We start from the raw sequence: 14,351 nt of genomic DNA on the forward strand, positions 1-14,351 counted from the left end.
TTCATATGTTGATGCACATTATTATACCTAGTTTGTGGAGGGTTTTTATCATGAAGAGCGTGTTGAATTTTGTCCAATGCTTTTTCTGCTTCAATTGATTTTGACTATGTGATTTTTATCTCTGAATTTGTTTATGTGATGTATCATGTTTATTGATTTGTGGATATTGTACCATCTTTGCATCCCTGAGATAAATCCTACTTGGTCATGGTGTATAATCTTTCTGATGAAATGCTGAATCTGATTTGCTAGAATTTTGTTGAGGATTTTGGCATCTATATTCATGAGTCTTGATGGCATATAAAGGACTGCACATCCATGTAATTTAGGGGGCTGGGGAGAAAAAGCACCAGATGGTAAGACAGTAGAGAGTAGTGGTGCACGCCCTACCTGACCACATCATATGAAACACTGAGCTAGTGAAACACTTAGCACTGGTGATTCCTGTTTTCTCCGCTGGATTAAGAGAACTGGGAGGCACAGTGCCTGCCCTCAAGCTGGGCCAGCAACATAAACATTACAGAATTTAAGAACAACAAAAATTTGAATAATTTAAAGCAATGATATTGCAGGCTGTATAAGATTTATTAAACTTAAAATAGGTGTATTTGCTGTAGGGGTTCAGGAGCTCTAGGTAATCTTTCAGGCACAAGTGGTTGGGTAAGGCCTCATAGAGATTGTGGAACTTTCACTGGGGCTTGAACTTGAAGATCAAAAAGTGAGAGGCACTTGTCAGATAAGGACAATAGCAAGAAAAAGCTCAGGAAGTGGAAAGGTGTTTGAAAACTTCAGCGATGTGGTTTCTCTGTCTAGAGATCACCTAACATCTCATTAGCCCCAGGGATCAGCACACTTTTTCTTACAGAATCAGAGAGTTTGTGGGTTATATGGTCTCTGCTACAATTACTAAAATGTCTCTGTAGTGTAAAAACAGACATATACACTATATAAATGAATGGGTAGGTCTGTGTTCCAATAAAGCTTTATTTATGGATGCTGAAACTTTAATTTCATATAATTTTTTATGTGTCATAGAACACTCTTTTTTTTTTAATTGTTTTTTAACCATTTAAATATGTAAAATCGCCGAAACCGTTTTGGCTCAGTAGATTGAGCATTGGCTTGCGGACTCCAGGGTCCCAGGTTCGATTCCGGTCAAGGGCATGTACCTGGGTTGCGGGCACATCCCCAGTGGGAGATGTGCAGGAAGCAGCTGATGGATGTTTCTCTCTCATCGATGTTTCTAACTATCTCTCTCCCTTCCTCTCTGTAAAAAATCAATAAAATATATTAAAAAAATAAATATGTAAAATCATTCTTAGCTCCTCGGTTCTACTGAAATAGCCTACAGGATGTGACTTACTAACTCCTTATTTAGCCCACTACAGGACAAACTGGGAGCATGTTCTGCAAATTAAGTATAGACATATAGAGTAGAAGATTCAAAATTTGAAAGCGATGGGAGAAGTACACACGTTAGAGGAGTTGGCTCAATTTTTAAGTCTGTAAATAAGTCTTTGAAAAAGCCTACAGTCAAAATAGGACTTCAGCTCATGCCATTATATTTTTTAAAAATGCATTTTTTAAAAATACATTTTTATTGATTTCAGAGAGGAAGGGTGAGGGAGAGAGAGAAACATCAATGATGAGAGAGAATCATTGATCAACTGCCTCCCGCACAACACCTACTGGGGTGATCGAGCCTGCAACCCTGGCGTGTGCTGTGACCGGGAGTTGAACCCTGACCTCCTAATTCGTAGGTCGACGCTCAACCTGCCAGGCCCATTGCATTTTAATAATCTTAGAAAGGAGGACCGTTTGGTCATTATGTAGTCTTGCTAATGAATAGCATTTCTTAGGACCTATTCAGTCAGGATTCTCTTATGAATAACTTATTCTAATAACAGCTGTAGACATACTGAAAGCCGTCTTTAGGTAGTGGTGGTAGTGTGGTCACATAGTCATCATTAACTGCTGTATTTCTTTTGCAGGCATGGTCTACATGGCTGGGCTGGTTTTTGCTGTCGGTGGCTTTAATGGTTCCTTACGAGTCCGCACTGTGGATTCCTACGACCCCGTGAAAGATCAGTGGACCAGTGTTGCTAACATGCGAGACCGGAGAAGTACTTTGGGGGCTGCTGTATTAAATGGATTGTTATATGCTGTTGGAGGCTTTGATGGGAGTACAGGTGATTTCCTTTTCATTTTTTTCACATTATTAGAATTAATATAGTGATCACATTTACAGAACGAATCATGACACAATTAGGAGATATCTGAGCATTTTAACAGGTATTATAAAGCTAAGTTTAAAAATTCTATCAAGAATTTCTTTAAGTGATATAAGAGTGGTAAGTATGTGATATTTCCTTCTGTGCATTAGTATTAGTCATCTCACTAAGTTTAAAAAGCTAATAAATGTTAGTAGCTTGGGTAGGAGCCCTCTAGAAAAGAAGTCATTCCTATTTATCGCCTAATCGATATGTTGACATTCCATCACTTTTCTCTTTTAATTTTAACCCAGTTTCACATACCTGAACTATTGTTCCCTAGCAACATATATATAAAAAGACAATCACTTTACATTTTTCTAGAGGAGGAAATGAAGAGCCCTGTTTCATTGTAGGTTTATCATCTGTGGAAGCATATAACATAAAGTCTAATGAGTGGTTTCACGTGGCTCCCATGAACACGAGGAGGAGCAGTGTTGGCGTCGGCGTTGTTGGAGGTAGGTGCAGACGCTTCCTGCAGGTGAGCATTTTCAGGTACATGTGGCTTCTTGGTTGTTAGGAGCGGTTCTTCCAATAACCTAAACACCAGTCTCTAAATGGGCAAGCAAGTGATCATTTAAAAGGGAACGTAGTATTATAAAATTTTAATTATCCTTTAAAAAAGGTTAGCTCATCTATATAGCCTATCTAAGGCCCTCCCATGCCCACTCTAGCCCCTCTTACGCTCTCACACCCTCTGTCTCTCCCTCTTCTTCTTTCCTCCCTTCTCTGTCTCTTTGCATATGGAACCTATATAAAACTGTTAACTGATATTAATGCAATTGTTTGGGAGAACAAGTCAGATGGCATATATACAAAATTCTATATCTAGAGAAGGGCTGTTTAACGTTTAAGGGATGGGTTGCCACAATTATTTCTACTTTGTCCCCCAGTTGAGTTTAAGAAAGGGTGTATTTTTGTGTGATTTTTACCCCCTTGGGTAAATTTGTGGGTTGCCATGCCCTTCCCACTATGGATATAATTCTTTGCACTAACTTTTTTTCTTTAGCAGCTTATTGAAAGATAAATTACATTATACAATTCATCCATTTATTTTTTTTAATATATTTTATTGATTTTTTACAGAGAGAAAGGGAGAGAGAGAGTTAGAAACATCGATGAGAGAGAAACATCCATCAGCTGCCTCCTGCACATCTCCTACTGGGGATGTGCCCGCAACCCAGGTACATGCCCTTGACCGGAATCGAACCTGGGACCTTTCAGTCCGCGGGCCGACGCTCTATCCACTGAGCCAAACCGGTTTCGGCACAGTTCATCCATTTAAAGTGTGCAATTCAGCATGTATCCATCACAATTCATTTTAGAACATTTTTCTTACCCCCAAAAGCATCCCTATTCCCCTTAACTGTCACCTCCATCCTCTCCAGCTGTCAGCAACCACTACTCTACTTTCTGTCTCTATATAAATTTTCTATTTCTGGACATTTCACAGGATTTGGTCCTTTGTGACTGGCTCCTCTGACTTAGCACAATTTTCAGGCTTCATTTGTGCTATAGCATTTACTGGTACCTCATTTCTTTTTGTTGCCAAGTAATATTTTATTGTACACTGTTACTAACTCTTGGTTTAACTTTTTTAATTTACTAAGATAACTGACATTTAATTTTTTTCCAGAGTGTTGTTCACTTACCAAATAGTGTTAGCCACAGATAAAATGAGTGTACTTTCTGTTCGGTCAGATTATTTATGAAAATGTTAAATTAATATAATAACATATACTAGTACTCTGCAGATCTTAATAATATGATTTGGTAACTCTACACGTCACCATTAGGCAAATCAGTAACACTTTAAAGGGGAACTGCTACCATGGAGGAAAATATATTATCTTCTGACTTGAAGAAAAGCTCTGTATGAATCTGGCTTCCTTTGTGATCCCATGTTCAGGTTTGCTGTATGCCGTAGGGGGTTATGATGGAGCTTCACGCCAGTGCCTCAGCACCGTTGAATGCTATAATGCTGCCACAAACGAGTGGGCCTATATCGCAGAAATGAGCACCAGGCGAAGCGGAGCAGGTGAGCAGGAACCTCGTTTAGCAGTTGAAGTCGAAAATGATTGGAAAGAGTTAAACAAGTGAAATGATTCACTGACATATCTTTATGTTTTCAGAAAATATATACTGATTCTAATAACATTGTTAAAGTGTTTTTTGAATTACACAGGTAGAGGTAGGTGGCTGCTCTTAAATTTCATTTTGTAAAATTTCTAAGTGCCAAATTAAAGGCTTCTTCTCTGTTTCAGTTAATTATTTACATTGTTTGGCATTTCTTTTAGTTTTTTTTTTTTTTTTTTAGTGCTCATTGAGGAACTTCATAATCAAGGCTCTTCATATCCATTTCTTTTTCTTCTTTTTAAAAAAATATATTTCATTGATTTTTTTACAGAGAGGAAGGGAGTTAGACACAGATATGAGAGAGAAACATCGATCATCTGCCTCCCACACACTCCCTACTGGGTATGTGCCTGCAACCAAGGCACATACATGCCCTTGACCGGAATCAAATCCGGGACCTTTCAGTCTGCAGGCCGACGCTCCTTCCATTGAGCCAAACTGGTTAGATGCTTCATATCCATTTCTTAGAAATTTTGTGCTTTAATACTTATTATGTAAAATTTCCCAGGGTTGAGAGACTAAAGGAGGAGGTTGATAATCCAGCAGTGCGCGTTTATTAAGGGGGGTTACATACAAGGTGTGTCTTGGGCTGCAGCAAGAGGACATGGATACCCTCCCTGCCACATGGCAGGTGCTAAGGGGTTATATAGGACAGGGCAGGATGATAGGGTTACTGGGGCATGACCTAACCCTGATAAGGAGAAAATGCTTTACATGTTTGCCTGGGGTGGGGCACAGACATGTTCCAAGAAGCAGCACATTTGGGGTGTAAAGGAGGGGTCAGCAGTCCCTGAAGGAATTTACAAGAAGTAATCTTCTGACTAGAGGGTCCAACATCAGTCACATCAGGGGACAGTCTCTCCTCAGTAGTACTGGTTTGCTTTTATCATGAAAGTTGTTTTCAAAATGATTAATGGCCTCTCTTTTTAGAATGATAGTTCTTATTGTGATTCTCATTTGTCCACTTTTATTTATTTCCCTTTTTTTAGGTTGTATACTTTTAATATCCACTTTAAAAGAATATCCACTTACTTTTACTATGAAGAATAATTTCAAAAATTTTAGTTAGAAGTCATTTGAATAAACCCTAATATGGCCCTAATTGGTTTGGCTCAGTGGATAGAGCATCAGCCTGCGGACTGAAGGCTCCTGGGTTCAATTCCGGTCAAGGGCATGTGCCTTGGTTGCAGGCACATCCCCAGTAGGGGGTGTGCAGGAGGTGGCTGATGGATGTTTCTCTCTCATCGATGTTTCTAACTCTCTATCCCTCTCCCTTCCTCTCTGTAAAAAAAAATCAATAAAATATATATATTAAAAAAAACCTAATATGCTATGAATTTATTGCTCCTTTTATTCTATATTTTATAGGTGTTGGTGTGTTAAACAACTTATTGTATGCTGTAGGGGGTCATGATGGCCCTTTAGTGCGAAAAAGTGTTGAAGTGTATGATCCCACCACCAATACATGGAGACAGGTTGCAGACATGAACATGTGCAGGAGAAATGCAGGTATCTAATTCACAATTGTAAAACTTATATGAATTGTATTTACAGTTGTATAGTGTCCCCATGTGTTTCCATTGTTCTTTTATTGTTCTGGGTTTTCTAATGGACTAGGTCTTTAAAGGCAGAATCTTCTGTAATAATCCTATGTACTGAATGCTTACTATAGGGTCTAGAACAGCCGTGGGCAAACTACGGCCCACGGGCTGGATCCGGCCGTTTGAAATGAATAAAACAAAAAAAAAAAAAAAAAGAGAGACCATACCCTTTTATGTAATGATGTTTACTTTGAATTTATATTAGTTCACACAAACACTCCATCCATGCTTTTGTTCCGGCCCTCCGGTCCAGTTTAAGAACCCATTGTGGCCCTCGAGTCAAAAAGTTTGCCCACCCCTGATCTAGAACGTAGCAGGTTGTTGTGACACGTCAGTTAACTTACTTTCTCCTAGTGGCTATTTTTGGTGATGAATGTAGAGACTAAATTAGAAGAAGAGCCCTCTTTATTGGACATTGAATTCACTCATTCTTACCACAAATATTTTTGAGTGCCTACCATGTATCACGTACTACAAAACCCAGTTCTTAGGAAATTTAGTCTAGTTGAGTAACTATTCATACCATATTAAAAAGCTAGTATTTATCTGAATCTGGAGGGAAACCCGAAGAAGCTAACCCTAATCTAATACAGTTCAGGATTTCTATGAAGTGGAAAAGCTAAAACAACAACAAATTAAGAAAACTGAGGTCTTCAAGATTAGGAAACTAACTCCTTGAAAAGAAAATCCATGGAAGGGAAATGGAAAATAGATTCAGGAAAGCCAGTCTTTTGGGAAATGCCATTATCTTCATGCCATTTCCCATAGTCCAAAAATATGTTCCTGATGAATCTCAAACTCACTGTATACCATTAGATGATGTTGCAAGATGCAGGCCCCATACCTTCCAAAATGCTCTTCTTACTTACTCCTTAATTTAACTGTGATTACTATGGGGAATTAAATACTTAATGACTGCAAGTACTGTCAACAACAGTGAACTTGCACCTCATTCAATCATTAGTATTTGGTAATGTCCTAGAAACCTCTCAGCTATAGATATTCCAGACTCATGGTAAGACCCACAGATCTGGGCCATAGGTAGAATGAGCGCTTGACCCCAGTATATATTAAGTTAGAAAAATCAAAGTAATATGTGCACATGCCTTCCCTAGATTAGGACATATATTTGCAATTTGAACTTTCATTATTTTCCTGAAGGTGGGAATAATTTTTTATTTTTTATTTTTTTAAAAATATATCTTTATTGATTTCAGAGAGGAAGGGAGAGGGAGAGAGAGATAGAAACATCAATGATGAGAGAGGATCATTGATTGGCTGCCTCCTGCACGTCCCCCATTGGGGATCAAGCCCACAACCCAGGCATGTGCCCTTGTCTGGAATCGAACCTGGGACCCTTCAGTCCGCAGGCTGACGCTCTCCTCTGAGCCAAACCAGCCAGGGAGGAATAATTTTATTATTTTCCTCTACTCATGTTGTATTTTCAAATCAAAATAAGCTCATTTCTGCTAGCCAGGAGAATAAGGACATACTGTGTAGAGCAATCATTGCCCTGCTCTTGCTTTTCAAATATTTGAACTACTTTAAAATGGTATGAATTTACTTCCGTCAAGAGACTAGAGTAGTAACACAATTTATTGTTAGTGGGGGAGATTCACTCCATTTGCACAGATTGCTAGTACACTTCTAAATGCTGTATATGGAGTTGGCTCATTGTTTTGTTAATATAAAAATCTGTAAACACCTGTTAATTATACCAGTAAAACTATCTATGGAACTACAAAGACCAGTGTGTGAGCATTCTTCTGGATTTTTTGATGCCCTTTAGTACCAATTCATAATGGCTCTAAATGTTGTATAGAATTATTAAATACACTTTATAAAAATATGGAAATAAAGGTGTTTATCTTTTAACAGCATTTTTTGGTAAAAATTTACATTAAGAAAATAGTTGTGGGGGGTAATGTGGTGATAAGGACACATATGTAATAACTTAATTAGTAAAGAAATTAAAAAAATAGCTGCACAAGGATGAAAAAAGTATGCAAGAGAGATCCTTATTCATTGCAACATCATTGATAGCCAAAAAAAAAACTAAGAATAACAATATCCATTAGTAAAAAATTATTTTTGATGTTCATCAAAGACAATTAACAAAATTATGGTATTTTCATACATGGAGTACTAAGCAGTCACTTAAAATTATAGAGATCTATATTTATTAACTTGGGTAGATGTCCAAGGTATATTGTTTGGAGGAAATGGGTAAGTAATAAAGTAGCATGTGTATTATGAGCTACTTTGGGATTTAATACAAGTGTGTGAGTATTTATGCATAGAAAACAGTAAGAGATCACAATTTCATGGTCATTATTCTAAGCAGTATAGGATTAGAGGTGATCTTTTTTTCTTTATACTTTTTTAGATGTTTTAAATTCTTGCAAAAAAAGCAACCCATGAGTTATCTAATAATAATGAAATAAATAATATTGCTCTCCCTTTTTGAAGGAGATAAAATAGTTAACCAGTGAGTATAGTAATTAAAATTTAGAATCATTTTTATCTTCTACTAAAACATAGGGAATCCAAAAAAAAATGTATACATACTTTGAATGATTATAAAGTCTGTTTATTAACATACAGTTCATTTTCAAAATTTGAAAGAATCCACAGAAGTGAATAATATTTTTGTCAACAAACTGATGACCCTTCTGGTCCATGCACTGCTATAATGCGAAGCAATGTTATAGCAAACATCAAGAACCATTTCGTTGGGTATTTGTATGGCCTCAAATTCATCAACTGTTGCTAGTTTTGTACCATAAATTTTATCTTTTATGCATCCCCATAAAAAAGTCTAGTGGATAAATTGTATTTGTTCAAAGCTTAGTCTGGCTTCTCCCGTTATTTCAAATCAGTTAAACATGAAAAGGAGTGAAAATTGAGTTATTAGCTGTTTTGGGGACCCTGTGTTCTCAAAAATTGTCTACACACTTTGTAATTATAAAGGCAGTATTAGTACTTGAACTGCATTTCGTGTAGCATTTTAGGATGAATTTCCTTTGTTCAAAGCTTAGTCTAGCTGAAAAGAAAAAAATATCAGCTGAGTCATCAGCTATTAAAATGTATATACATTTTTTGGGATACCCTTTGCAATTTTTCCTTAGGTTTCCCTAACAAGTTGACTTTGAGTTACTAACCTTATTTGACCTTAATTTTTCTTTTTAATAATAAAATGTGGATTAACCTAGTTTCTAACCTATAAAGTAAGATTATTGTGAAGATTAAATAAAGTAATGCAAAAATAAAGCAGCTAGCCCTACCCGGTTTTCTCAATGGTTAGAGCATCGGCCTGCAGACTGAAGGGTCCCAGGTTTGATCCCCATCAAGGGGATCCCCATGCCTGGGTTGCGGGCTTGATCCCCAGTAGGTGGTGTGCAGGAGACAGCCAATCAGTGATTCTCATCATTGATGTTTCTATCTCTCCCTCTCCTTCCTATCTGAAATCAATAAAAATTAAAAAACAAACACAAAAACATAAAAAAGAGACAAAAGAAACAACAAATCTGAAATTTAAAAAAATAAAGCAGCTACTGCATAAATGACACAATAGAAGCTTAGAAGTGGTATTAGACTCCCATATAAAAATAATTCCTTCTCCACCATCTTCTCTTCTTGCCTCCTTTAAGAAAGTGTCACTGGATCACCTCACCAAATGTGTAGGGATATTCATATTCATCTAAATTTTTTAAATAATTGCTTTTTTCTCTAATTTTTTAAAAGGCGTTTGTGCTGTCAATGGTCTGTTATATGTAGTTGGAGGGGATGATGGCTCCTGTAACTTGGCATCGGTAGAATATTATAACCCAACAACTGATAAATGGACAGTTGTGTCATCTTGTATGAGCACAGGGAGAAGTTATGCAGGTAATAATTGTTTACTTTTCTTACAGTCTTCTATTACAATATAGAAAATTACACCATTATGATTTTTACATTAAGAACGTTATAAGAAGAAAGTCTTTTCTCAAAGTATATTTTATTTCTTGTTCTTAAAACAGTATTGGATGTGTATTTTCTGAAATAAAGCAGTGGTATTCTTTTATCATTCTACAATCGTTTGTATGTGAAATTACAAATCTTTCCATTGCGGGATCATATACTAAAACTTAACATGGCTAATATCTGTATGCAGTGGAGTGGAATTCACTATATAGCAAGGCTTTCATTACTCAGCTACACAAGAAATTTGACCCCTACAACATCCCCGCGGCAGGGCTTGTGTGATAGGATTATAGAGAGGCTGTGAAATAATTTTTCTTACTTAGAATAGCACTGGTTAAATTTTAAAATATAATTTTGGTCCATGCTCTTAGTAAGAGAAATGGTAATTCTCTTTATTAAATATATTGAAGAGTCTTCAAAACTGTATGTTACATATTACTCTGATGATAGGAATTTATATCACTTTAAATATTAGAATGTTTCAATAACATTGTAATATTGATCCAGTTGTGGTGAAAAAAGTTTATACTAATTAACCATCACTACTGTTTATATATTATCCAAAACAACATCTAATAGAACTATATACAATAACATGACTGAAAATTAGGAAATTTTGTTAAAGTTTCATTGAGATATAACTGACATAGAATAAATAGCATATATTTAAGCATACAATTTTATTAGTTTTGACATATGTATATACCCATAAAACCAATACCACAGTCAAAATAATGAAAATAAGTATTAATCACCCCTGAAAGTTTCTTTGTGCCCCTTTGGGTGTGTTAGGTGGATTTTAGTATTTTCTGAGTAAAATTATTTTTCCTTAATTGTAACTGCAAAGAGCAAAAGAGTAATCTGGATTAAATAGTCTGACATTTTGGTCTATAACTAAACATCTCACTGCAATTTAAATTAAAATGATAGTACTTTTGATACACTATGATTTGTTCAGACCCTGTTGCTTGAGTAATAAAATAAAGAATTCAGTATTTTCTCAGATATACAGAATGCTGCCTGTAACTTCCGTTTTGTTCTTCATTTCTTTGCTTAGGGGTCACAGTTATTGATAAACCGTTATGAGCCCGAAGGACATTTTTGGCATATTTATACATGAGAAACAGACTTCAACAAGTATTTCTGAAGTGACTTGAGAATCCAGCACTTCTCCACTTGTAGCTGCACTTTAAGTCTCCGCAGAAAATAAGATCGACTGCCTTTAGAGGCCTCAGATTCTGAAGATTATTTTTGGTAGAAGCACCGTATAGGCATTTTCTGCAATGAGCAGCAGCTGACTGAATTTTAATAAAAAACCTGGACTGTAGTACGTACTCTCCAGTCTTTAGACAACAGTTGCTTTCATAAAGACTAGTCATCAACCTTGAACGACTGGATTATTTTGTGAAGGAAGACAAAAGAATATGTGTTGTAAAAATTTTTTTCCTTATTCCTTCTGGAAATCTGTATACACAGGAACTGAAAATCTTTGAACAGTTATTAAGTTCTATGTAAGTATACAAACTAGTTGAGGGATAAAACTGTTTGCTTTTATAAAATATCTTTGATTACATGAGTATAATAAATGGTGTGCATATAACTGTGTGTGTATATGCTTTCCTTTAAATATGTTTGAAAAGATGTTTGAAACTTGATTATACTATTTATAATTGGCACAGTACTTTGAATTATGCCAGTACTACATTGTAAAACAGAGTTGTATTTTTTGATATTTAACAATGCTTAATACTTTAAAATGCCACTTCTGAGGAATGAACATGGTGTAACACACTTGAATATGTGTGATGCCAAACTTTTTAAAAATAAAATGTAAAGTATGCTTATTTATTATTTCCTTCCTTTGGTTTAATCTTGGTCATGTTTTGGTGTGTATTTTTAATTTTTTTCTTAAAGTAACACTTTGGCATGATCATTACTGCAGGTCTTTGATGAATATAATGAATGTATGGAATTCAACTGAATTTGCATGGTCTTAAGAATTTTTTCCGTGTGTATAAATTTAGCTGCTATTAACAGAAGAGAGAACTTTCTGCGAGTAGCCGTGTGTGTTGATCAGATACAATTTTTCTGAGGTCTTCAATTAATCTCACTTTAAAAATGACCAAAACATGTCTTTCTGGAATTACCTTTGAATAAAAGTTTGTATGTTATTTGTTTTACATTGTCCTTGATTTTTATCGATTTAGTTTGATTTTAAGGAAGTTGCCTGCCCAGTTTCTCTGTTCTTTTGTAAAATTTGCATTTTCTAACTTCACAAATCAATACTTTTTGTTTGTTGCCAAAGTAACATCTTCGGCAAGTCTGTTAAATCAGTAACTGAAGTCACTGGAAATTGTTCTCCAAGAAAAAGTTACCTCAACTATTCAAGGAGAAGTCTCCCAAGGACTGGTGATATTTTAAGTTTTTATATTCCTCTGTCCCTCAAAGGGCAGGACACAAGATAAAGATAACACAAATAGCATTGGACCAAAAAATCAAAGAAAAAATACCTACTCTAAAGAAACTGATTTTGATATAAAATAAAAGGAATTAAGGAAATGGGAGTTGGGGAGTGGGGTGGACAGGTGAGGTGCTGGACACAAGAGGGGCAGAGAAGGAAGGGAGGACAGGAGGTGATGGGATATGGTGGCTATTCCTCAGGAGAGGAATTTAAAAGGTTAGCATGAGCTTGTTGCCAGAACAGTCGGGAGGAAAGAATTATAACTGCGATATGATACCTATTTAATATAGAGTATTTTTTTTTTATTCATTTTATATAACAACAAAACTTGTATTTCTCACAATTCTGGAAGCTGAGAATTTCAAGATCGAGGCACCAGCAGATTCAGTGTCTAGTGAGAACCCACTTCCTGGTTCACAGACTGTCTTTTTGCTGTGTCTTCACGTGGCTAAGGGATCTCTCTGGTCCAGCCGTGGGCAAACTACGGCCTGCGGGCCGGATCCGGCCGTTTGAAATGAATAAAACTAAAAAAAAAAAAAGCGTACCCTTTTATGTAATGATGTTTACTTTGAATTTATATTAGTTCACACAAACACTCCATCCAATGCTTTTGTTCCGGCCCTCCCTCCGGTCCACTTTAAGAACCCATTGTGGCCCTTCAGTCAAAAAGTTTGCCCTCCCCTGGTCTGGTCAGTTTCCTAAGAGCACTAATCCCATTCCTAAGGACTCTTAGTCCCTCCTGACCTAACACCTCCAAAGGCTCCAGTTCCTCATACCATTACTTTGGGGATTGTGTCTCCCTCAAATTCCCATGTTGAGTTCGGGGGCAACATAAACATACTGTCCACTGTGGAGATGTTTAGAATAGGAAGAGACGAGCACTTCACAGAACATATTCTGACCCCCAAAGGGATTTAATACAACTGCTTCCAAAGCTCCCCTCATCTTTAACCACATCTAAACAGTCTGATCCAGATCCTGGTACAAAAAATGAGAAAGCAAAAACCCTGCTTTCTGCTAATGACCTGAGACCACCACAAGTAACAACCTGTTGATCAATTGCTGCAGAAAGTATGCCAAGACCCAAATCTTCATTTTTCACATACAAATTTCAGCAGCACATAGAAAATATTGGCCTGGCCAGTTTGCCAACTGGTTAGAGTGCTGGCCTGGGGCCCAAAGGGTTGTGATTCGATTCCTGGTTAAGGGCACATACCTTGGTTGTGGGTTCGATCCCCAGCCCTGGTTGGAGTGCTCTGGCAGGCAACCAATCCATGGGTGTGTGTCTCTACCCCACACCCTACCCACCCCCCGTACCAGCCCCCTTCCACTCTATCTGAAAATCAATGGGAAAAATGCCCTGGGGTGAGGATTTAAAAAAAAAAATTCAATAGGTCATTTAATGTAATTATCTGAGAATATATATATTTGCTTTTAAAACAGGTTTATTTTCTCATAAAACTAATAGATAGCATGGAGCACCCAAGTGTTTATCTTCTAAATTGATGATCAGTTATGAGGCCTATTGTTTTAGGTAAAAGGATAGCATAATCTTACGGAGTGATATGCTATAAGCCTGCCTCCTCGGGATGGTGCCCGCACCTGCTAAAGTTCTGGAGGAATCCCAAGTTGCCATGGCGACGACTCCTCGGCCGCACGAAGCCGCGTCAGTGCCCGTCCCCTCTTGACGCTCCATCCTCTGCCCCGCCCCCGGGCGCGCTGCGGCGCCAATCACCGGCTGGGCGTGTGGGTCTCACTATCCTCACTCCATCCGGGGAGCCAATGGCTGGGACCGCCAGTCATTCGTTTGCGCGAGTCGCACGATGCCGGCCACCATACAGACCAGTCACAGCACCGAGAAGGCGGGACGGGCGTCCTCGCAAGCCAATAACAACAGAGAGCCGCTGCACACTCCCT

General features: G+C 37.3%; 1 protein-coding gene across 3 annotated transcripts in view; it reads left to right on the top strand.

The window, feature by feature from the left end:
• The window catches only part of KLHL2 (kelch like family member 2), a 78,766-nt gene extending 66,613 nt beyond the window's left edge, over positions 1-12,153 (top strand). For all 3 annotated transcript variants that reach the window (XM_015568708.1, XM_015568707.1, XM_006771064.2), the window contains 6 exons: positions 1,992-2,189; positions 2,627-2,728; positions 4,180-4,308; positions 5,775-5,915; positions 9,752-9,895; positions 11,031-12,153. In XM_015568708.1, coding sequence (XP_015424194.1) covers positions 1,992-2,189; positions 2,627-2,728; positions 4,180-4,308; positions 5,775-5,915; positions 9,752-9,895; positions 11,031-11,059 — 743 coding nt within the window. In that variant the 3' untranslated portion in view covers positions 11,060-12,153. The remainder of the gene's footprint in view (positions 1-1,991; positions 2,190-2,626; positions 2,729-4,179; positions 4,309-5,774; positions 5,916-9,751; positions 9,896-11,030) is intronic.
• Positions 12,154-14,351: the final 2,198 nt, after the last annotated feature.

This window comes from Myotis davidii, unplaced genomic scaffold (assembly GCF_000327345.1).
Source record: "Myotis davidii unplaced genomic scaffold, ASM32734v1 scaffold225, whole genome shotgun sequence".
In the NCBI taxonomy this organism is placed as follows: Eukaryota; Metazoa; Chordata; class Mammalia; order Chiroptera; family Vespertilionidae; genus Myotis; species Myotis davidii.